Below are 25,643 nucleotides of genomic sequence, written 5' to 3'. Positions count from 1 at the left end.
TAGAAATTGATTTTAGATCCACCTTGGAGATTTCCATTGCTAAAAGTGAATGGACGAGGCCTTATAGAAATTTCATCCTTTTTAAAAGGGTTAATGTAGATTTCTAAAGAATTCTAAAGTGCAGCTTTCCGAAATTTCATAACGCCGCAACCTCACGAAATTGAATGAACCCCACCTTTGCATTCACACCCGCTTTAAATTTGTAGTCCCATGTCTAGGCTACCCAAAGATATCCATACCATGCATTTCTCACCAAACAATATCCACCACACACTAAAAAAGATAATATCATCTCCCTCGGAAAAGAAAGAAGGAAGCTTCTCCACCAGAACCCTCTTTCCTTTCCCCTCATTAAATCTCCCCCCTCCCCTCTCAATTTTCACACCTCCATTAAAACCCTGCAACACGCTTCCCCCCTCGCTCTCTTCCTTTCTCCTCCTCTCATCTCATCTTCATATTACCTCTGCCTCTATACTTTAACAATTCTCTCTCTCTCTCTCTCTCTCTCTACATGGCAGCAACGCCGGCGTCAGCCTTCCTTGCCTCCTCTCTCTCAAAAATAGACCCCCTCTCCCCACCCACCCCCACACTCTCTCTTCCCGTCTCCTCCCCCTCTGCTTCCACCTTCCCCTGCCTCGGCCTCGGCCTCGGCGTCAGGTCTCTTTCCCGACAGACACGCATCGCTGCATCCCCTGCCCCAACTGGTGGTCCTGCCGCCACCAACCCCCCGGCCACCACAACTCCTCTCCGAGATGCACGCGTGCGCCGCATCCACAGCATCGAGGAATTCGACGATGCCCTCAAGCAGGCACTAAACCGCCTCGTTGTCGTGGAGTATGCCGGGAGCAAGAGCTACCATAGCCACAAGATCTACCCCGTCATGGTGGAGCTCTCCCGCACCTGCTCCGACGTCGACTTCCTCCTCGTCGTAGGTGATGAGTCGGATGCCACCCGTGCCCTCTGCAATCGAGAGGGCATCGACCGCGTCCCACACTTCACCTTCTACAAATCCCAAGAGAAGGTCCACGAGGAGGAGGGCATCGAGCCCGGCCAATTGGCCGACGACGTGCTGTACTACGGCGACGCAGAGACGCCGGTGAAGCAGCTGCACAGCAGAGAGGAAGCAAAAGCTTTCATAGAAGAGAGCAGAGCAGATAAAAGGCTTGTAGTCTTGGACGTGGGGCTCAAGCACTGTGGGCCGTGCGTTAAGGTGTATCCGACGGTGGTGAAGCTATCGAGGCAGATGGCCGGAACAGTGGCGTTTGCGAGAATGAACGGTGATGAGAACGAGAGTTGCATGAAGTTCTTGAGAGAGATGGACGTGGTGGAGGTGCCTACGTTTTTGTTCATAAGGGACGGTAGAATTAGAGGGAGGTACGTGGGTTCAGGTAAAGGTGAACTTATCGGCGAGATTTTGAGGTACCAAGGGGTTAGGGTTACCTAGAGAGAGAGAGAGTTGCTCAAAGCTTGAAACATGTAGAGAGAGAAAGTTTCTCATATGTAGAGAGAGAGAGTTGCAGGCAGAGGTGGTGCTCTTGTTGTGGAGTTTGTTTGAATTTACAGGTGATGGCAATTTATTTTATTGAGGAGGTGTAGTAATTAAGAAGTAAGTCATACAATTCAGTTTGTTTTCGAGTTATAAATTTGCAATTTATTTTATTGAGGTGTAACAACTATGAAGTCATACAATACATAGTGTTTTTGTGTTATAAATGAGAATAATTGAAGCTAAATGACTGTTTTACATAACATTAACAAACTTACATGCAGAGACAAATTATTCAGTAATAACCGGTTCACAGTAAGTGCCACCAATCTAATTTTTAATTTCATACTTTAAAATGATGCAAATTATTTTCATTCTTTGTGACAGATATCTATGAGGGAAAAGTTTATATAGAGCTGAGGCTCTAAACAATCAAATTTGAACCTACCTCAAAAATTTGACTAGAGGAGGTTGTTGTGATGCTCAAATATCTTCAAATTGATCATCTCGACGTCAAGAAGTACGGACCTGAGAAAAAATGGGTTGCACATTTTGAAAGTAGTGTATTTTGAAATGCAAAGTTGGACTATCAATTTTCAAGATTTTCAAGTTTTCATAGATATGTGGATCTCCATTATTTTTTAAGCTTTAAACTTTATAAATAACTATAAAAGTATATTTTAAAGATATCACAAAGATTTCCAATATTAAAACCACATTTCTGGACACTATTTGAAGGTAGGCTCTAATTTGATTGTTTAGAGCCTAAGCTCTATACAAACTGCACCCTAGTTATGATTATTATAAAATTCATGTAACTCATGCTTTATTGGCTATTGTTGTACTATATCAGTGGACTATTACACATTTGTAATTTTACTCAAAGTTTTCTAAAATTTGGCTCATACATTCTCACAAGCGAACAGGATTAAGCAAAATAAACTCGAGAATTTAGTCTTCATCCAGCTTAATCAGAGGCTAAAAGAGTGATTTTTTGGTCTTTGCATCCAAAGACAGATGATGCCAGTGAGTGGTTGGGTTTATAGCGGTTAAACTTCTATTAGACGATATTGAGAAACTCATGAGAGGGAGACAAAAAAAAATGCGAAGTTCAGCAAGCCTAATTCACCTTTTAACAAAATAACAATGAAAGGAGAGAGATCAAAGTTACCATACTTATTTGGCTTTTGATGAGCAACGAGATTTACTGTGCACTATAGCTAAATTTGAACAATTGCAAGGAGGATTAGTCACTAGAGACTGTATAATACTCGATCAAATAAGAACTACATATTGTATACTATAAAACCATCTATCTTTTTTTGCATGGAGGTCGCAAGTACTCATAACCATTAGGTATTAAATTGAATGGCTTGATGTGTTACAATTTTTATTTTACTTTTTGAACTTTCAATCTAGTTAATAGCTCTTATAACCATCCAATTTGAAATTTGATGGATAAGAGTGATTATTACATCTTTGTACCAAAATTAAATAGTCCCTTTATATACTGGTTTTTTTTTTTTTCTATTTGTTACTCCAGCTTCTTACCATTGAGCACCTCACCTTGCTTTTCTGTTATGTTATTGTGCTTCCAAACCAAGGGGAAACCAATGCCAACAATTACCCCTTCTTCCCAGCCCTTAGATTGCCTCAAAACTTTCTTGAACTTTGGACCTGCTTGAGCCTTACTATTTACTCGTGCAACCAAATAATCAAAGCCACACTCGTCTAATGAAGTTTGTGCGACAATCTCTCTCTCTCTACCCTGTATCGAAGATATTTGGCATTGCTACTGGTATTGTTCATTGAATGTTTATGGTAAGAACAATAACACAAAAATATACATGATTACACCGGAAGGAGTGTATGTCCAACATGGAGTCCAAGGATAATTTTATCATGCATTTACAATTACAATTTCCATGAATATTAAAATTACAAGCGACTAATGAGCTAAAATGAACCTGCTTGCACATATAAATCCCAAATAGAAGCACATGATCAAATACACAACAGCCCACAAAGCCCATTCAAACAAATGACTTTCTCATCCTGAAAATTCACCTTTCATCCACCACTTGCACACCCTCTAACCCAAGTATGCTATGGGATCCTGAACTTGAAGATGCTCATCTTGTTTCCAATGGATGCAAGTTGAGGAAAGGTTTTTAAGTACAGAAGTTATGCAGCTAAGTCGTTAAGGTATCAGGAAGGGACGTATGAGCCCCAAGAACCCTTCCACCCACATCTGGAAAGTTTTCATGGCCTGGTAAGGGTCCAATCTTCCCATCGGCTTCGACCTTGATGGGGTATTTAAGGAGATGTCCCCTTAATTCCACAAACTCCTCTGCTGTGTATTTACCCCAATTATCTTCAGCTATCTTGTTCACACTCTTCACACACCCTAGGCTGGAAGGCTCATAAAACAAGTCCTCCGGATGGCCTAGATGCTCAGCCCATAATGACATCCTGTACCCGTATACCTGTGAATAAATGGCAACAAAAGAGCATGTATCATTCAAGAGAAGGAAGCAAAACATGAAGGAAAGGTACCATATGTATATGTTCATTAATGTTTGTCCTATTTTCTTCATCTTTTGCATTTTAGCTTTGTAATGCGGTCATTGTTCATAAACACATGAAGGATAAGGAAACATATAATGACATCAGCCATCAGACATCAATAAGGACTTAAACGAAAAATCTCGGTCCTTTTGACTAAGGTGCTTATGAAATCAACCCCTTTAGAGGCCTAAGTTGCATAAAAACCATAAAAAAAGTTAGGTATCTAGTATCCCCAAGTCCAACCGATTTCCCCACCAGATCCTCCAGCTTTAAGCTTCTTAGCATTGATTCAACCACCAGCCATCATCATCAAAATATTTTCCCAACTAATTGGGGTTGGCTACATGAATCCTGGTCTGTCATTCTGCTCTATTAAGGGCCATACCCTCAGTGAGACCATAAGTCCCCATATATTTTTCTCACTACTTCCAACCATGTCCTTTTGGGTCTACCCCTTGCTCTTTTTGAGCCTTCTACTTGAACTAACTCGTACCTACTAATAGTGTTGTACTGCGTTTGTGCTGCACATGGCCAATCCACCTAAATCTATTTTCTCTCATCTTATCGCCTATTGGTGCCACATCTAAATTCTCCAAAATGTATTCATTTCGAATTCTATCCCTTCTTGTCTTGCCACTCATCCACCTCAACATCCTCATCTTAGTAATATACTCATTCTATGGATATGTTGTTTCTTGATTGCCCAAAATTTCGCTCCACAAAGCTGGTCTCACATTTTTCCTATAGAAATTGCCCTTCAACTTTAATAGTATGCGTCAATCACATAAAACTCCAGTTGCACATCTCCACTTCACCCACCCAGCTCTGATTCTATAGGAGACATTTTCCTCAATCTCTCCCTTTTCCTGGATTATTAACCCAAGATATCGGAAGTGCGCTCTTTTTGGCATTACTTGGCCGTCAATCTTAACTACTTCCTCGTCTCTACTCTTATTATTACTAAACTTGCTCTTATTATTACTAAACTTACCCCATATACTCTATCTTAGTTCGGCTAATTTTAAAATCTCTCGATTCTAGAGCATCCCTCCAAAGTTTTAACTTTGTGTTGATGCCGTTTCGGGTCTCATCGATAAAAACTATGTCATCCGTGAATAACATACACCACAGTATCTCATCTTGTAAGTGCCTAGTTAAGTCGCCCATAAGCAAGACAAAGAGGTATGGGCTCAGTGCTGACCTCTGATGTAGACATTTTGTCATTGAAAACTCACTTATCTCTCCACTAGTTGATCGCACACTAATTAGCGCTCCCTTGTATTTATCTCTCACCAATTGGTGTAGAGACTCCGTTCGTTTCTAATACCCACCAAGTCAAATCGCTAGGTACACTATCATAAACTCCGTTCTTAATCCATTTAACATGGTCTAGATCCCTATACTTTTTCTCCTTCATTTTTGCTAATTTGAAGACATCTTTTTCGCCTTTTTTTGTTCTTAGTTTATTGTATAAATTATCATATGCTTTAAGTTTAGCCTTACTTATTTGTTAAGCATTTTTCTAAGCAGTTTTATATTCTTCTAAGTTTTGATCATTCTTATTGCATTGCCAACTTTTATAACATGATTGTGTTTCGCTAATGGCCTTCTGAACCTCATCACTCCACCACCAAATTTCCTTATCGGAATTTATTTTCCCTCTAGTTCTAAAACTTCTTTTGCCACTACCTTAATACAATCAGCCATCTCATTCCACATAACATTGACCTCATGTTCGGAATTCCATTTTCCTTCTTTAACTAATTTATCCTAAATAAATCTTTTTTCTCATTTTTTAAGTTCGACCACCTAGTTCTTGGACACTAATTAATTTCACCCCTTCTCTTCCATGTTTTTTATGCAGACATCCACAACCATGAGCCTATATTGCGTAGTCAAACTCTCTACGGGGATAACCTTACAATCTTTATATGATGGTCGATCTACCTTCTGAACTAGAAAGAAGTCCATTTTGATTCAACCACATCTTAAATATGGAAAATATGCCCAACACCCTCCATGAAGCCATAAACCCAAGAACAGCATTGAACTTACATAAAAACTCTCGAAATAGCAGGAAGATTGGGTTTCAGCATAAATAACAGAATAGACACAAGGATTGGAAAACACGACAGATTCATCGAATAGCATGATATAAATACATCATTAGTCATATCTACATAATTAGCTAGGGAGACCCTAGCATGACAAATTCATCAAAACAGCAGCCCAAGATCAATGAGAGACATTTCTGACCGAGAGATCCTTGCATAGGTATTATATAATCCAAAAGGAAACACTAGTGACTTTTAAGTGATTATCAATTTATGTCATGAAAGTCATTAAATGATAATTGCTGAATTTCCATAGTAAATTGATGAGGTAATAAAGTGTCAAGTTTGTTTCAACAGCCTCCACTTGCATCATACTTGAGTCATACACTCCTTGAAAAGTCATATTCATTGATTGCCCCTTTGTGATTCAAATGTGCCACTCAACATTTTAGATGTAATAACTATCTAGTTGAGAAGACCCCATTCAACAAATAAGACCCTCAACAAATGATTTTGAATAGCCTCCATAAAAGTATATAGCAATAACATGCCAAGAGGAAAAGAAGAACATAAAAACAAAATACTAACCTGCCCACGAGGATGCCTATCATTTTTTCCCCACGTATGATGAGGCTGATAAGCACCCATTGCAATTTCAGTGTCACGTGAACCAGCCAAAGATCTCTCATTGATATTGGCCGACCCTAGGATCACATACTCATCATCTACTATCATTCCTTTAGCATGGACATAAATCATAAATCGGCGAAATTTTTGAGCCAAGCCCTACAAGAAAATTTTGATTCTAAGCCAGCATACATAGAGAACAACTTACTAAAGCAAACAAGTACCTTAACAAATATCAAACCTTCCAAACATTACTGGGGAATGATAGCAAAACCAATGTTAAATCATGTGGAGTAACCTTTTTTTTTTTTAAATGGTTATCATCCGTGGCAACGTTGAACAAATATAACATAAGATCACAAACAATAGAGATCCTCTTTATTCTTTTGCTTTACTGATAAATATAGATCCTTTCGTCCATAGAATAAATAGTGAAATGTAAGCATGCTATCCCTGTTTTTCACATAACAGCAAAGACCAGTCATGCACTTGTTCTCATACAAGAGCATCAAATAATGAAAGCCCTTAACTTCAATTGTTGTGTGTGCACATATACAGACAAAGCCAGAATGTTCAACATACCCACAAGTGTTAACTTTAAAAAAATACGTCCACTGACCAAAGCTACAAAAAATATCCCTACTAATCAGAACTGTTATAGACATGTATAGTGAATATCTGAACAATGTTCACACCCTAAAGCTAGAACATTTATACGTGATTAGTGACATTCAGTTCACAAAGTCATGATGCCCATTTGAGAATGCCATAGTAAATAAATCTTTAAGTGCCATAGAGAATGACACACAATGAAAACCAACAAATTCAGTAATCAATCTCTCATGAGTAAAATGATAATCAGCTTAATGTTTTACAATCAAGTTAAGGAGTATGAAATCAGATGCAATGTGAGGTCCTGTAATTCATACAATTTTAAGGTGCACTGCACTTTCATCAATACATAAGATCGTTGGCTTGTCTGTTTAAAAGAGACAATATATATAACAAAATTACCAATGAAAAACAGAAAAAGGATTAAAGCAAGTATGTTGCAATCTACAGTTTTTCCCCTTAGTATTCTTCAGTCCAAACATCCAATATGTAGTTAAGGAAGTATATGAATAAGTACAAAACATATTGCACAATTGATTAGTAGTTTCTGTATGAATACCGCAGCACTGTTATCAGGAGCCTGTTCTGTTGTTGGTAACATATCTCTTGGGTCTCCCTCACGTTTACCAAGACAGAAGAAATTCAGATAATCTTGTGGATGTGAGCTCTCAGACAAGCCTTCATCTTTCAGTGCCCGTGCGATAATTTCATACATCATCTCCATTGTTTGCCCCTGAGAACTCAAAAAGTAAAAATACTTAGATTTAACAAGTACAGAAAGAAGTTTCATACAACATCAACTAAATTACTATGAATCATAAGTGAACAAATTTTACACTATCCATGTCAAACTGTAAAACCAACCAAACCACTGGCAGTGGTGGAAAATAGTTTGAATACTAAAACATATGGATTTCTTCTACTTCTTAATTTCATGGAGGTGATTTATTGTTTGGCATGTTTACCAACTTTACAGATGTCACTGACCTTATATGCCAAACTTCATGACCCCTTCACCACAGAGGACTACTAACAGGGCACACCATTAGTGTTTGTTGCAAACTTTATTACATGGTCACATGGTGCAAATCACATGCTATTAGTTGTGCCTTTTGATTTTTCTCAGGCACGCAAAAAAAATAATCTGAGGCGTGAACTCTTGAGTAGAACGTATAATAATATGCAACTACTGAGGTAATTCCCAGAAAAGTTACTTTTCAACTAACATTAACATTGATAGAAGAACTACTCTCTGACCTGCCAAAAGAGAATTTCTTGTACAGAGGCACTAGTAGGAACACCTTCTGGCCATATGGGTATGACCACATAGACTGCAAATCGCTCCTTTGCTTTAATTTTGCCCACAATTTTCAAAGCCAGTTCCATTGGTATCAGATTGTCAGCACCTGTTTTTGTCAACAAAGGTGTGACTTCAAAACAAGTTTCATATAATAGGGAAAACATCAGTCAACATTTGGAAGGATGAAAACTGAGAGTATAAATTCAGCCTACAGATGCGTGGCATAACCTCAACCACCAATCACAACTATCAATTCTCAAAGTGATTCCAAGGAAATTAAAAGGAACAAATAAAATCTCAAAAAAATTTAAATGCTTTATAACCTCAACTGCCACACCCAAGTATCAAATTCTAAAGTCTTAAAGATCAATTAACAGAGCACAATGGTTTAAAGTGGAGGCAGGCCTTGTTAATCAGAGGAGGATGAACCAAGAGTTCAGTATCATATTAACACAAAAGAGATTACAGTGTTTTGGTTTACATTCCAAAAATTTGCTACAATGCCAAATTATTTGATAGTAAAACTTATTCTTCACCAACCTCGCGTTTCCGGTTCTGAAACCCGATTGCACATTTCCATTAAGGAATCTCCACAGAAACCGTTTTTCGGAATCAAGGAAACTTGATTCCTTAATTTCGGAATCTCGATTCGACACATCTTTAGAAACCATTTTTTGGAACCAAGGAAACTCGGTTCCTTAATTTCGGAATCTTGATTCAACACAGCTTTAGAAACCATTTATCGAACCCAAGGAAACTTGATTCCTTAATTTCAGAATCTCGATCCAACACCCTTTTTGAAACTTGAACCCATTAATTGTGGGTAGACGTTCCCAAATATATCGAATATTGATTCCAGTAAGGATTAAATCTTGATTCTACGTCAATTGGAGTAGAAATCTTCATTCGAATGCTTCTAGTGGTTGCAGGGTTTCATTATTTTACTTGTGCCACCCTGGGTGGCCTTTACTTTAAATTTAAGATATAACCGGTAAATACAGCACATACAATTTAAAGTAAAACCATGACATAGACATAATCATATTTTGTTTTTATATAATGAAGTTAAAATAACAATTTAAAAATACTTGTCTTTTGTATATAATGACCGTAAGCACAATAGTCAACACAATCACTTTAAAATTTGGGAAACCTTCTAATAAGAGACATCCAACATAAGTTTTAAAGTTGATGAAGCTCAAGATGTGCTTGTGGCTTCCATCTCCATAAAAATGAAATCTCAATTCTTGGTAGAGGTTGTCAAACACATTCCATAGTTCATATTATTGTAAATCTCGATCGCAAACTAGCATGGATCTCTAATCCATATACTTCAGAAACTTGATTCCAAATATGTTAGAATCACGATTCAAAACAACAACATATCTCTGTTCCACAAATGTCAAAAACTCGATTCCATGGATGTCGGAAACTCGATTCTGCATATTAAGAATCTTGACTCTTGGAGTGTCAATTTTAAGGGGATGGCAATCTTGATTCCAAGAAGAACGGGATCTTTATTCCATATACAAAGAAAGAACAATTAAAAAATTAATACTAACACAAAAGAGATTACCTTGTTTTAGTTTACATTCAAAAAATTTGTTACAATGCCAAATTATTTAATAGTAAACTTATTCTCGGCAACTTTGGGATGCGAATGAATTATATGGAGTACCATATTGTATAGGATATCAAATGCTTTGTCATCCTACTTGCTTTGTGACCATTTGACATAGTAATCACAGTCAAGCAAGATTTGAACCTATATGTTCTTGCAGATGATAATGAAGAAAAAGCAATTAAAAAATTAATACCTAGGAACTTCAATAGGAGAGAAGACATCATGTTCATATAGGCATTTTTCAAATCCTTTCTTCGGTTGGAATTATTAGCCCAAAGTTACTCCGTATCACGATGACAAGTTCATAAGATTAGAGGGGAAGTTATATGACTAAGAGAGGCTATTTAATGTAATCTTTAAATGCTTGTTATGACGGTGGTAAACACAAAATCATCATCATTATCTGAGCCTTGTCCCAACCATTTGGGGTTGGCTACATGAAACCTGTTTTGCCATTCCGATCTACCAAGGGTTGTACCCTCAGTCAGACCATAGGTCACTATGTCTCTTGTCACTAGTTACATCCATGTCCTTTTGGGGCTTTCCCTTGCCCTTTTCAAGCCTTCCCCTTGAACCAAATTACCCCTCATAACCGTTGTTGCTCTAGTTCAACACTATACATAGCCCAAAATGGGAATGGACTGGATCTCCTCAGAACATCATTTTATAGGTTTTTTTTTTTATATTTTCATGAACTGCGTATTATCCAAGAAAGTCTCTGCAGAATTTGGGCCCGAGTAAATGTCTCTAAGTTTTTGAATAATAATATAGGTTAGACACAATACCGGTCCTTCCTATAGAGAGAGAGAGAGAGAGAGAGAGAGAGAGAGAGAGAGAGAATGACCTGGATAATATCAAGGATGATTTACAAGAAAATAGTATTGCATTGTATATATATGTGTGTGTGTGTGTATATATATATATATATATAGAGAGAGAGAGAGAGAGAGAGAGAGAGAGAGAGAGAGAGAAAGAGGGAGGGGTGGGGTTCATCCCCCTTATTAAGTACTATAATGTTATTTTGCAGATCATACTTAACATTGGCTAGGTCATTTTGTACATAACAAGTATTACCTTATTGTGTCACACATCATCCTTGTTACTATGTATCACTATGTAAAGTAGGGACTCAAGATCTTGAGTCTTCACATACTTCAGAGTAAGAAGTAGGATATGGCTAAACAGTTTCCACATCGTATCCCTCACTAGTACCCCTATCATATCGCATTTACACTAATACCTCAAGCATATAAAGGTCTACGTGCATCATAAACAAGACTACTGTAACATAGACATATATAGCAATAATTTCAAACCTGCATTTCTGTATGAGGGCCATGCATAAGAAGAACCAAGGAAATACTGGTTTTCAATATATATGAAATGCTGGGCAGATCTGATTGCCTTTACATATGCTGTGTGAATACTCTTGTCAATCACCAGGTTCTTTTCACAGACAAGATTCTACAAGAAAACAAATAAAATATTTGTCCAAACTAAATTTAGTACTGTAATGATATAGAGAATAGAACGAAAATAAGTGGCTGCTAACTTAGTGAAATGCAATGCAGCATAAAACCTCAAATGTGGCTAACGGAATTCTTGTTAAGAAAATTCATAGAACTACTCCAGACTGACCTGCGCCTCACACTCGTGAACATCGTTTGGAAAACCATGCACTGATCCTGAATCAATTGACCGGAAAACCTGACAAGGTATAGAAACCAGCTTACATTTGAAAGTGATTGTGAATGAAAGAATTTTAAGTAAAATAACCATTAGCTTTGTCCAACTAATCTAACCTGCACATGCCAGCATTCTGGATCCTCTTCCTTGGAAACCCATAAACTGGGATGTCCATTTGGAACAGATTTAGAGGGGCTAATAATCCAAGAGATACGCTCAAGCTTTATCAGAGTATCATCGTGCCAGTGAGATACTCTTTTAAAGCCTCGTCCGAATTCCCATCCTTTAGTCGCTTTTCTCCATCGTTGCTCAAAATTTGTGAGCACGTCATAAGCAGCTGGGCCATCTATTTTACAGTGAAGATCATGCCATGGCTGTCTTGGGCCTTTAACACCAACCTGAAAAAATAATGAAACAAAGTGTTATTACTCAATACGTAGAGCTCCATTACATATAAAAGAAGGGGTCATCTTTAAGATATTAATCAGCTTTCAAAGGGGAAAAGTGAATCATGATGTAAATAAATGAAGTCAGGGATGTGATGAAACTGCAGTCTCACAGATGAGCTTGAAGTACTTGGACAGAAGAGAAACACATACATGTGAAGCTGGAAAAATGGCTGTTTCAGCCGATATAAACCAGAGTATATCTGAGCAAGATATTAGTGCCATGAGAGAGAATTCAAATCATAGAAAAAATTAATGGAAGGCATCAATTATTGGACATTACGAATATTTAATGGTGATGTTAGGGTGCTCACACTATGGAGCAATTTATCATTGTACTCAAGAAATTTTGGTTACTTCCTATACCTTTGTTTTGTACATGTATCATATTTTTAAAGGGTATTTTTGATCATTAGGAGGGGTGTGACGTCATCCACATGGAGTATGACATCACCTATATGGAGCACACTAGTCGCATTTAATGCTCCATGTGGGTGATGTCACCCACATGAAGATGACATCACACCCCTCCTAATGACCAAAAATGCCCCTACTAAAAAAGCTCCATGTACAAAACAAGGGTATATAAGTATCTAAATTTTGTTGAGTACAACGATAAATTACTCCAGAGTGTGAGCACCCTAACATAACCCATATTTAATTCTCTGTATCTTTCTTTACATACAATAACTGCAATGATGATGATGATGGTTCTTTACATATCACATAAATTACAAAGGAGTGGGAATTATCATTTTAATAGCTTAAGGTCATAAGTTAATACATATCTAATAATTCTTGTGCACCTCATAACTGTGATCTTTACTTTGCATAAAATGCAGGCAGGAAAAGAACTTCAATGATATTAAAATTTTCCCTCATGGATTTCACCTTTATGACCACCAAGGGCCAGTTTGGATGTACCCAAAATTGGAATATTTTTGGATTACAATCCAAAAATCTTGTGAAGCCGACTTTAAAACGTTTGGATAACCGCATGATTTTGCCAGATTTTTAGATTGAAAGAAAAAATACTGTTGTGTCAAGGCAAAAGTTATCGTTCAAAAAAAACAAGTTAGACCTGAATTTTTTTGGATGAAAGTGTGGCTTTCTCTCACCGCGTGCAAACCCCACACCCAGCTTTCTTGCTATTTACCCATTATCCAACTCTCTTTCTCTCTATCTCTCTCTCTAATTGCAAACCAAAAACCCAACTCTCTCTAGCACCCAGCTACCCAACTCTCTCGCTCTCTCTATCTCTCTAAGAAGCTCCTCTGGTGTTGCTAATGGTTTAGTGGCACCAAGCATCTGTATCAACTGGAGTCCATGATTGATTCAAGGTTGAAGCCAAGGTTACCATATCTGATCCCCAGTTGAGTCCTCTCTCTCTTGTCTCTTATGAAAGGAAGGAGGAGAAGTTGGTCATGGTGAGGCCTAGCTACATCTTTGATTTGAGCCCAACACTTTCTCTCTCGAAGTTGTAGTGAGAGAAAATAGGGATTTGGGATGAGATTTGTGGGTCATGGCTTCAGAAAGCAAGGGACGTGCTTCATCAAAGGTGAAGCTCATAAATCCAGTAAAAGATGGTTCTTCTTTTTCTTCTGCCAACTAATTGAATAAGGGAACTTTGACTGTGAATAAGAAGAAAAGTGAGAGCTCAAACAGAGGCGCTGGAGATTTGAAGCAAAAATCTATGGTCACTGTAACAAAACAAGAGGTACCCATTTTGGATTTGGGTTTCTCTCTATTTCTTGCTTGATTTGATGGCTTTTTTTGGGGAGAGAGAGAGAGAGAGAGAACCCTAGTGTTCATCAAAAATAACACAAACCTCAAATTTGCAGAGACGGGCAAGTTCTCACAGAAAACCCCTAGGGTTCATCAGAATCAACGGAAACCCTACATTTGGAGCAAGGGGAGGAGGTAAGTGGGGAGGAGGGAGAGACCATTTGGTGAGGCGAGGGATTTGTGACAGAGTAATACAAATCCATAGTGGGGGCTAAAATAAAATACTCGTGTAACACCCAAACGACTTTATAAGAATAGAAAAAAGGCTTTGTATTTTTTCAATTGCCATTTGAAAAACTTGCAATTTTTATGAATAACAAATTCTTTTTATTGGATATCCAAACTGGTCCCAAATCTTTTACAAATTATTGTACTTGAGATTGAAAATCTTCAAAATTGAATTTAAGAGTGTATATGTTCATGCATAATTTTGCATGGTAGATCTAGACTCAACACATTCTAAGTACATAAAAATTCTTAAGCTTTCTAATGTGGATGAAATTATAGAATCCTAAACATTAAAATCATTACTAGATATAGCTTTTGAGACTAAATGTTATAATTTACGTAAATATGTATGAAGATATGTATGAGATTGTTATAATTAAACTAGTTTCGACAACTTCATTAAATGTCTGTAATATGTGTGAGCAAGACAAGGTTGATTTTAATAAAATGTTGTCAGCATCACAATCCACAAGCCAATACAAAGCCACTCTTTAAAAACTCAGGCATCGCCTGAGTCAACTCGCTGTGGCAGGTGCCATGCTTTAAAACCAATGAACTTGCTTTCCATCCTGTTTTGGAAAAATGCCCAAGTATTTTCAAGATTCAGCAAGATGAGTGTTGGAGTCAGGTGAATCCCAAATCTAGAGCAAGTCATTAGAGACTAACCAACTCCGCCCCTATTCTTTTATATTTTGAAGTACCTGAAAAGCACATCATTGAATTTCTGGAGAATTTGACAAGGTTTTAAAGCCTGAGAGTGGGTCTCCGCACCCTATTTTCACCCCTTCTATCATTCTAGACGAATTGGAAACACGAAGTGCACCAAACAAGCATGCATTTGATGATTCTTGAAATTAAATTTTCATCTTGAAAGAAAAATTTGCTAGCATTGGATCTTCCTCATCAAATATTCAATCACTATGAAAGTTTAGGGTGGAGATTTTGCAACTACTTAGGGCTCTTTTAACTGCAATCAAAGAAAAAAGCCCTTTCGGTGCGTGGATTTGGAGATCAGGCACCAATTCTGACTTTAGATCAACATATACCTGTTTGCTCAATCTATTTTTTAATTTTATTTCCATTTTAATGTTTTTTTTTTACAAAAACTGCAAAATAATCTATATAAATATAAGGTTTTTTCCCCCAGATCCATTAATGTTTTAGCTTATCTAGAAAATTTCCCTATTTACAGTTCCTTAAAAAAAAAAAAAAAAGAGAAAAAATGCTGAAAGGATATGTTGTTTTTCTGGCAAAGACCAATACTTTTGTGTGTAACACCTTTGCCTGCAAGCACAGAGTGTGTGTGTGAGATCTATGTTTCTGCTCTTGACACTCACGTGGAAATATGGTCTTGTATTTTCGACTGGACTTTGCAATTTTCCTATTTATCCTGAACTTTTCTATTTTCCTTTTTCTTTCAATTTTTTAAATTTGTTAATACTCAGGAACCACTTGCCAAGTACACAAAAAGTCATCTTGCCATGATTTAGAAATTTAGAGTATTGCTCAATACTAAAAGCAGCAAGCAACAGTGTCAAGTTAAACTTCGATAAATCACCTCCCCTAGCCTAGCTATAAGAACTCAAGAGACTTACTGGGAATGTAGGGTTGTGAAAATCATCTTTAAACACAGTGTCAAGATCTTTAAATAGTCGATGCTCAGGGGTATCATAACGGCCATCACATAGATCAAGACCACCTATGAAGGCTGTTATTTTTCTTTTATTCCATGATGCCTGTGTATCAACAAGTACACATTTCTGATGATGTGTAAAGAGAGTTCCGACAACCTGAATGCAAAAAACATGACCATAAAAGAGTTAGCCTGCAGCAAATATGAATAACAGGCACAATGTAAATTCAAAATTTGAAGACTAAATCAATAGCAACACTGCATCAAAATTTCCAAAATTCTAAGGTAGAAATAAGAGATCATATTCTATGTAGACACTGCAAATAAATTTTTATACGCAGCGTCTTCCCCACACAAATTTCAGAAACACGACCTCTTCAACCAGTTACTTAGCCGGTGCCCTACAACTTACTAACCATTCAGTGGGTTAAGGCAACTGATTGAACAGATCACCTCTATGCCTCATCCCAAAAATGTGTTAGGAAGAGTCTACACACAACTTACATATGCAGTGTTGCACAATATCATCACCATCATCATCATTGTCAAAGCCTTTTTCCTACTAATTGGGGTTGGCTACATGAATCCCGGTCCGCTATTCTGCTCTATTAAGGGCTATACCCTTAGTGAGGCCGTAAGCCCTATATCTTTTCTCACTACTTCTAACCATATCATTTTGGGTCTACCCTTTGTCTTTTTTTAGCCTTCCACTTGAACTAATGGCTGAGGTTAGCCCACTAGCTTACAGCTACATATGAGCCCAACAGCCTAGATTCAATCTGAGTTGATCTGACAATCATGACCTCATTTCGTATTTGAATTTTAATTTTTCTCTACAAATCCAAATTAGTTGAAGTTTTATGCGTCTATTCTTCTCATAAAGGTGCACCTAATAAAAATATTAAAAAATAATTTGTACAAAATAAATTGACCAAAATACCCCTGAAATGTTTTAGGAGTAATTTGGTCAATTTAATTTTTGCAAATTATTTTTTGATATTTTTATTAGATTCTTCTATATTTAAATAATACATGCCCAAAATTTCAAGTGATTTGGATTTGTATAAAAAAATTAAAATTAAAATACGAAATGAGGTCGTGATTGTCAAATCGACCCAGATTGAATTTGGGCTGTTGGGTTCATATGTAGCTATGAGCTAGCCTCAGCCTTTCCCATATATATATATATATATATTTATTTATTTATTTATATATATTTTTTATTTTTTTATTGAGACTGATTGAATATTTCAACGAGTACATCTGCATATTTTTCTACCACCTATCGCTTCTGTTTGTATATGGGCCATGCAAGAGTAGAAGTATCAATATACCTATCTATTTAACCACGCTCTGACATCAACTAGCTAGCATTATATTATACTTGCCGTATGCATTAAATCAACATGCTGACAGTCTTACACTCGAAGCCTGACCGTTGTGGAGGATGCACGTTCAACATGCAGAACAATGTAAAACATGAACTCATGTGTAGTAAGGCCAAATAAATATACCAAAAAGGAAATAAATCAACATGGTCACCATTTGCAGAAACCGTCGAAGCCTCGAATGCATAGCATGAATATCAAAACGGAAATAATTTTTAATTTTGTGATGCAATTAATTCTATAACTGCATACAATTTTTTATGGTTTACCCACAAGGAAAATAAATATATTTAAAAATGTTCTCATACTAACATTATCTAGTAGCAACATAACACAATTATTTCAGGAGCAACAAAAAACTAGTCAGGCATTCTGTTCACGAGTCTCAAATAAGTAGCTGCAACAAAGTAGAGAAATTTTTTTTTTTGTTGAGAATGAACAAAGTAGAGAATTATTTAACTCGATGACACAAACAAAAGCAGGTAAAACAAACTACTTTTTCTTTTTTTATTGGTATGGTAGGTGGCATAATTTATGTTTAACAGTTAAAGAATTATGGCACCTAAGAATTCTTCAAATTTATTGCAACAATTAAAAAAAAAATTTGAGGAACTATGTGTTCATTCAGCATATGCAGAATGCTCTCTCTTTTTTTTGTTGAGAAATGGTTGACTTAAGAATATGCTCTCTTTTTGTTCAATATCTTCATTCAGGCACATCAGAAAAAACCCAAACTTTAGCTAAAAGCACATAGAACAATGCCGTAGAATTATCTCTATTAAAGCAAAATTATTAAAAGCCAAATTGAACAAATGGTCTAAAGCCTGCCTGTTGCTTGAAAATGCTAAGCTTACTGCTACCATAACGAGGCGACAGCACGCAATTAACAGATGAATGCTTGAAAAATTTTCGTGTTTCTTCATCATGAGTTTGCATCACTCCTTCCTGTATCGGAAAAAATTTTAGTTACAAATGGTAGCTCAACATTGATTCACATCAATAAATTAGACTGTGATAGAAAATGCAGAGCGCATCTCAAAACTCAAAGCATACAATCACAAGCAATATCAAACAAACACCACATAAGTAATTCCTGTCAGACATATTTCAAACACAAACATTAATTTAATGGTTAACCGGGAACAACTTTTCTACCTTAAGACACCTAATTTCTACTAATAATGTAAAGATCACCATAATGTAGTAGTATTGGTTAATAAGTGGTATAAATATAACTAGAATATCCAGAATTATCAGAAGTGTGCTACTTGAGATGAAGTATGCCAAGCTACGATGGCACCACGACATCCAATGAAAACTACATTAGACATATATGTAACATCACAATCCTTCTCTTGCATCTTGGAGGTATGACACTTACCGCAAGCACACAAGATCAAGAAGATATTTATTTTCCTATCAAAATGAGCTCTCTATGTTCTAGTGCCAAGATGTCTGCATAGGACTTTTTAAGGATGGTAAACTTTTTTTAAATTAGCCAGACTAAGACACAATAAATGTAATGCAAGTTTAGTAATAATAGGAGTAGAAATGAGGAAATAGTTAAGATTGATGGTCTAGTAACACCTAAAAGAGATTGTTTCCGATATCTAGGGTCGATAATCCAAGAGAATGGAGAGATTGAGGAAGATGTCACATATAGAATTAGAGCTGGGTAGGCGAGGTAGAGATGTGCATCCAGAGTTTTATATGATCATTGGATACCATTGAGACAGAAGGAGAAGTTCTATAGGACAGTTGTAAAACCAGTCATGCTTTATGGGACGGAATGTTGGGTGGTTAAGAAACAACATATGTATAGGATGAGCGTAGCTAAGATGAGAATGTTGAGATGGATGAGTGGCAAGACAAAAAAGGATAAAATTCGGAATGAATGCATAAGAAGGAACATAAGTGTGGTTTCAATAGGAGATAAGATGAGGGAAAGTAGACTTAGGTGGGCTAGCCATATGCAGTGTAGACCTAGTACAACACCAGTTAAGAGGTGCGATTTGGTTCAAGATGAAGGCTCTAAAAGGGTAAGGGGAATGCCGAGAAGGATAGAGTAGTGAGAAAAGATATGGTGACTTTTGGTCTTATTGAGGGTATGGCCCTTGACAGAGAAGAATGGAAGAACAAGATCATATAACCGACCCAAATAATTGGGTTAGGGCTTGGATGATGATGATGATGACAATGATGAAACTTTGCTTGCATTAAAGAAAGAATCCTACAAGATATTTAAAGAAAGGATCCTACAAGATATTTGATCCAAAGGAAACAAACAATTAGGCAGAAAAAATCTCATATCCTTGTGCTATTCAAAGATATGCCCATATTTTTCAATCTATCAGCCACTATGCTCACCATCAATCTATCAGACCATGTTTGCTGCCCTAGGAATGTTTGACACCAACGCCCATGAGGTTCAGCAAAGTTCCAAGCTGAGTAGAAGTCTTCAAAGCTTGGTTTCAGTATTATTGCAATTTATGAAGCAAACCAACATAAGCCCTATTAACTATAAAATAAAATAAAAAGTATTTAAATGTACAAAAATTTATTTCCAAGACATGTCGCTATATGACTCCACAAGTTGACTCAATTAGTTCCAAGCATATTCAACCTGACCCCGCATAGCGTTTACATGAAGCCTTGACCCAGGAAACGACACATATTTGCAAAGCCACTAGATAAATCCGACATGCATGTAATTGTTCAATTTAATATTGATCTGCCATCCTAGTCACCAAGTACACAATAGGAAGTTTCCAACATGCATAACATCCATATTCTAAAAGTGAAAGTAAGATATAATCCAATTGACAATGTAGAACGTAATAACCCATTGCTTTATTGCCATCCATTGAGATTGATGGATATAGTTGGAAAGTCGGACCCACCCTAAGCTTTGCTAACAATCCCACTCTTTCCAACACTCTCAGTGACGAACCGGTAGAGTATGGTGTTTCCATAAATCATAGTAAAAAGGTGACTGACATTATTCCACAGGATTATAGTGCACTTTCTGTTTTTCAAAAGGGTTAATCTATAGGTAGGGGTCCTTCTCCCCCACTGACTTACCAAAAAAAAAGAGGTTAATCTATACAATGGTTAGGTGAGATTTTCACTAAACTTGGTATAAAATAAATTAATTCCAGAAGTTCAGTAGTTTTGGTGTACAAACCAGTGTTCGCAAAATCGAACCGAAACGGTTAACCAGACATAGGGCTAGGAGCGGTTAGAACTAGAACCAGACTAACCGGGCAGTTAACTGGACTAACAGGTCTGGTGGATTTTTTTTTTTTTAAAAAAAGGGTCAAAAACCCCAAAAAGAATTAAAAAAGAAAAAGAAAAACTTAGATTTAGTGTCTATTACCTTATTACCTACATTTATCTCACAAAAAAAATTCGAAACAACTTTTTACAAAAATTAATATATGAATACTATGGAGATGTGCAAGACAATTTATAATTTGACATTAATTTAATTGATGGTGTCACAAAGTCCAACTAACAATGGCTAGTAGTGAGAGTGGTAAGGGGGGTTAGGGAACTCTTGTATTTTGCCAATGTATTTTCTTGGTTTCTCTATTCCAACAAAAATTTTGAAGTAATCATATTAACAGTTCATGATTACATTCATCAATTGAGCAGCAAAGTAAACTGCTATATCAGCAGTCCTTACGACAAAATAAGAAAATGGCAAGAAGGAACTGACCATTATTGATCCTAAGTAAATATCAGAATTCAATACAGTTATTTAAAAGCAAGATAAAAAAATTTTGATAATAAAAAAGTTTGAAATTGTGAATGCCTCTGCCAACACAATTATAATCCCATTTCCATTACACAATTACAATCCCAATTCCATTATTACAACAATTACAATAACAATCCCATTTTCATTATTTAAAATATAACTATATCATGCACTTAAAAAAAAAAAGAACAAAAATATCATGCACTTATTTTTTTGTTTGTTAGAAAAAATATAACATTTAAAAAAGAAGAATCGATTTTTTTGTCATATTCATGAAAAAACATATTTTTATCATAAAAACATAATTTTATCAAAAAAAATATAATTTTAGTAAGCAAAATAGAAAAACACTTCCCATATTCATCATAAAAAAATAATTTTATTAACTTAATAATATTAAGTAAAATTAATTTTTTTTGAAAAATCGGTTTCTCAAAAACCCCTAAAATCGAGCAACATTTCAAGCAAAAACGACCCTCAATGTTCGGAAAATCGAACAAATCAATACAAAAGCTTTATAAAGGCTTCCATCATCTTTCAAGCGCACCAAATCTAATAAAAAATAATTTTCATTTTATATTTAATTTAAAAAATCGCAGAAAATTTAGACCTACGAAATTTTCATGACATCAAGCAAGAAATAAATTCATATTAAAAAATTTACTCAATTATACCTATTTTATATGACAGATGAAGCCTTGATGATCAACATCCATAAATCAATTTGATAAAAAAAACCAATAAATTGATCCAAAATCTGTTTCTTGGATCGAACACAAGTTCTTCGAGTAGCAAATTTTGAGGCCAAAATCAACCCCAAATATCTTGTTTTTTGAACAAATCGAAACATGGATATGATAACCAATTCGATTATGATTCAAAACCCTCAACTTTCATCAATAATCATTACCTATTAAAGATGAAATTAACGAAATGGCGGATCGAATTAGGGTTTCTTCAAGCAAATTTTTGGGCCAAAATCAACCCCCTATCTTGTTTTTTGAGCAAATTGAAATAGGGATATGGTAACCAATTCGATTATAATACAAAACTCTCAAATTTCATCAATAATCGTTACCTATTGAAGAAGAAATTGATGAAATGGCAGAAATTTCAAAAGGATAGAAAATTCGCCAATTCAATCCACAAGAACTATTGTTTTTTTTATCTTTGATTAGAATTTTGTTGTTTTATAGACATTTAATAATGGTTTACAATACTAAAGCACCAAAAAGGCCAAAAAATGGCAAGGAAATCGAATAAAAAAAGTAAGAAAATTTGATTCACAGGTCCTGCCGCAAATAATAGGCTCCATTTCAAAAAACGGCTGTTATTTCGTTTTGCACATTTTTTGCCAAAAAAACGCCGTTTTAACAGAAAACCGGTCAGTCAGATCAAAACCGGCCGGTTAGACATAAATACAGCCGGTTAGACCCCAACCGGCCGGGTTTGGTCTGGAAATTTTTGGGCTGAGAACCCCAAAACCGCCCCTAACCAGACTCGGAACCGTAGCTGTTGTGAGCTAATGGCCGGTTTTTCTAACAGTGGTACAAACTAACTTTGTCTTCGTTATTGGCACAAATGGATTTGTACTTTTTATTTTCACTTTGCTAATTCTGTTTTTTTCTTTATAATTAACCATACTTTCATTCCTTGTAAATTTGAATTTGAATATACACATGTGAAACATATCCAGAAGTCAAAATTCATGTGCAAAATTGGACCTCTATAAGCTCCTAATAACAGAACTTCATAACTACTAAACTCATCATCATGGTTCCCTTGAGCTTCTGCCATGAATATGATTCCCTTCACTTCTACCGTTCCATAAAAAGTGCAAAATTGATCCAAGGAAAGCAATCACGAACATTGACCCCCAAAAAGGAATGAATTCCCATAAATACTCTCAGTGACCATCATAAAGAAGAACAAAATATATATAACAGAACATACCCACATCCAGCCCCAAAATCTTAAGATGGCATAGGCTTCGACCCATAGCTAGAAGAACTGGATGGATAACATATGTAGTTCTCATTATAGGAACTAAATGGATAACATATGTAGCAGCAATGTCGAAAAGGACCCTATCATGGAGAATAACAGAATTCAGCTCAACCAAGCTGCTTTAACTTAGTGTAAAGTGTAAACCATTATTTTGCACAAGCCACAAGTATCAGGGAAGAAAGAGTAAAAGGATTATTGAACATGCATACCGATCTCAGGAATAACTTATCGTGTGAGGTCTTATCGTCCCAAACCAGAAGGCACACTCGAACACCCTCCTGTGACTTGTACTTGAGCAAATCCCCAAGAGTCAAATCCCCACCTTCAGGCAATGGTCTGGTTGGTTCCCTAACAAGCTTAACCTTATGATTAACAGACCACCCAACAATATAAATCAAATGATGGGCCTCCAATATAGCATGACATATGTCTTCCCAACACTTTTCATGCTCAAACATCTTACCACCATCCAATTTTATTTCAGGAAGCTGACCATCAATAACATGAGCATCTTGGTATAAAGTAACCAACCCACCTCTTCTAAGTGGGAAATAGGTATTTGGAACCCCTGGATAGTCAGTTCCAGCCCCGACTCCATGTCTATAGAGAGGATTTTGCAGAGCAGGCCTGAATTTTATTGATAAATGCAAAGCCGAATCAGGTTTTGGGGGCTTACCATAAGAATCAAATATAGGGAACCATTCACTGATAGTCTCATTGGGCACAAGTTTATGTAATGATACACCTGCAATTCCAATCAATTGAGCTCCAAATATGTCGTTGTCTTTCACCTGAAACTCAATCCGAGAAACTGGGTGAGCAACCGGTATCAAGAAGTGCTCCTTCCATTCTGGATTTTGGGAATTAGGAATAACTCGCGTTCGAGCAACCGTTGCTCCTCCTAAAGAAACTGAGACATAGGGATCACTGGTTATGATCTTCCGATGTCGATGCCTTCTCTTCTCTCTCTTCTCGAATGGAGCTCGACACGGTTCACAAATGGTGAGGCATTTGCGCAAATGCTCAGAAAACATGTCCATGTTTGGAAGAGACCTCGCCTCATTGATCCATAAGTCGAGGTCACCATGGAGCATGATGATTTTATCTGAAACATCACCTTCGAGGGGAAGGACCTCCATCCCATCACCAGCCATTAGAAGGCCCCAACTCCTCTGCTCCAAAACCAGAGTAAGGGTCTCAGAGCTTAGAAACAGAAGAACTCATGGCGAAAACCAGAGAACAGAGCTCATAAAGAGGATATTTCATTGCGAATCAATAAGAGGAGCTGGAAAGGTTTCTTTGGATCCAAGGAATTCGAAACTTCGGTAGAGAGCGAGAGAGAGAAGCCCTAAGAGCCGGGTAGAAAGAAGGTGGGGAATGAAAGAGAAAGTGGTCCCGAATGGCTAGTAACGAGGAGGAGAGAGAAAATGATGCTACACGGCAGGGGAGAAGAGCAAGAGGAGAAAGAAACTGCTAGCAGGAGGCATAGGAAGAAGACAGAGGTTTAGAGAGAGAAAGATGGGAGGTAAGAAGCGAGACAAACATGTAGACAGAATGGAGGTAGGAAGAGAGAGAAAGTCACATGGTTTAGGGCATCTTGTGTGCCGTGTTACTGGAGTAACGGCGTCTTGAGTTCCCAGAACCGAAGAAAACGGAAGTGAAGAGTTTCAGCGGCCAACGCCTGGTGTAACGGTCACGTGCCCACGTCTGATTTGTTGGGAAACGCCCAGTTGAAATTGATGGCACATGTGTGTGACTAAGATATGTCGGTCTTTTGCCTATCTAATTTTTGCGATATTTTCGTCACAAAAAGTCAAGGGTGAACCACTAACTCATAAAGAAAAGGAATCCAATGATATTGCTGTGCCAGGATCCATGATTTTCAGCCATAAAAACCTCAACCTGCACTAATCGATGACATTTCTTGAATTCTCTTCAACAACGAAAGAATTTCCGAGCTCTTTATTCTTTATTCTTTTCAATTTTCTTAAATGGACAGGTTGTTGTTGTATTAGCGATGGCTGCTATGTCGATCTCCCTTTCTTCATGGAGAGTACAATGGGAATGAATGTGGTCATGAGCGTCACCACGTTTTAACAGGGAAGATAGAGTGATAATGCAAGCATAACGTGATTTGGATGCAAATCTCACTCTTACTCGCACACTTTAACCCATTGATCGAAGGTGATGATGCTCTCTTCATCGTCGTAATGGTTGACTGCGATTATGCTCATGATTGCGAACGCTTCATGGCCGTCCAACCCATTGGTTGAAAGGTGATTATGCTCTTCCCCATATTCACATTTTTTTTTCTTGCTAAGGGAAAAAAATTGCATTTTTACATGTTTAAAACTAACAAAAAAAAATGTGTTGTGCATGTTCAAAACTCGAGTGGGGACATAAACGTCCACATCCATGTGTTGGTGGCAGTGGGTCCCA

General features: G+C 36.8%; 2 protein-coding genes across 4 annotated transcripts; one reads left to right on the top strand and one right to left on the bottom strand.

The window, feature by feature from the left end:
• Positions 1 to 231: 231 nt before the first annotated feature.
• Positions 232 to 1,733, top strand: CDSP32 (chloroplastic drought-induced stress protein of 32 kD). The gene has a single exon (XM_006828774.4). It carries the CDS (start codon positions 512 to 514, stop codon positions 1,442 to 1,444), a length of 933 nt encoding a protein of 310 aa, XP_006828837.1. The 5' UTR covers positions 232 to 511; the 3' UTR covers positions 1,445 to 1,733.
• A 1,535-nt stretch (positions 1,734 to 3,268) lies between these two features.
• PLDDELTA (phospholipase D delta) lies at positions 3,269 to 24,580 on the bottom strand. Of its 3 annotated transcripts, none has more exons than XM_006828773.4 (10): positions 23,414 to 24,580; positions 18,266 to 18,382; positions 16,012 to 16,206; positions 12,074 to 12,355; positions 11,910 to 11,978; positions 11,588 to 11,735; positions 8,605 to 8,753; positions 7,907 to 8,080; positions 6,697 to 6,894; positions 3,269 to 3,972 (listed from the first exon to the last, which is right to left on the bottom strand). In XM_006828773.4, exons 1-10 carry the CDS (start codon positions 24,356 to 24,358, stop codon positions 3,679 to 3,681), a joined length of 2,571 nt encoding a protein of 856 aa, XP_006828836.1. In that variant the 5' UTR covers positions 24,359 to 24,580; the 3' UTR covers positions 3,269 to 3,678. The 3 variants fall into 3 exon arrangements, 2 of the variants coding, with proteins under 2 accessions (XP_006828836.1, XP_088703834.1); XM_088847708.1 differs by lacking the exon at positions 23,414 to 24,580 and adding an exon at positions 23,151 to 23,284; XR_016041326.1 differs by lacking the exon at positions 11,588 to 11,735.
• Between the last annotated feature and the right edge of the window lie 1,063 nt (positions 24,581 to 25,643).

This window comes from Amborella trichopoda, chromosome 9 (genome assembly GCF_054954075.1).
Source record: "Amborella trichopoda isolate Santa Cruz 75 chromosome 9, AtrichopodaSantaCruz75HAP2 v2.0, whole genome shotgun sequence".
Classification (NCBI taxonomy): domain Eukaryota; kingdom Viridiplantae; phylum Streptophyta; class Magnoliopsida; order Amborellales; family Amborellaceae; genus Amborella; species Amborella trichopoda.
Note: the sequence above shows the minus strand (reverse complement) of the source record. Positions and strands in the feature narration are given on the sequence as shown.

Excerpts from the sequence above, each read along its gene's own strand:
- CDSP32 (XM_006828774.4), top strand. The coding sequence starts at position 512 with ATGGCAGCAACGCCGGCGTCAGCCTTCCTTGCCTCCTCTCTCTCAAAA.
- PLDDELTA (XM_006828773.4), bottom strand. The coding sequence starts at position 24,358 with ATGGCTGGTGATGGGATGGAGGTCCTTCCCCTCGAAGGTGATGTTTCA. Across the intron at positions 16,207-18,265 it reads TTAGCATTTTCAAGCAACAG|GTTGTCGGAACTCTCTTTAC; the intron begins GCAGGCTTTAGA and ends TTTTGCATTCAG. Across the intron at positions 8,081-8,604 it reads AAGAAATTCTCTTTTGGCAG|GGGCAAACAATGGAGATGAT; the intron begins GTCAGAGAGTAG and ends TTGAGTTCTCAG.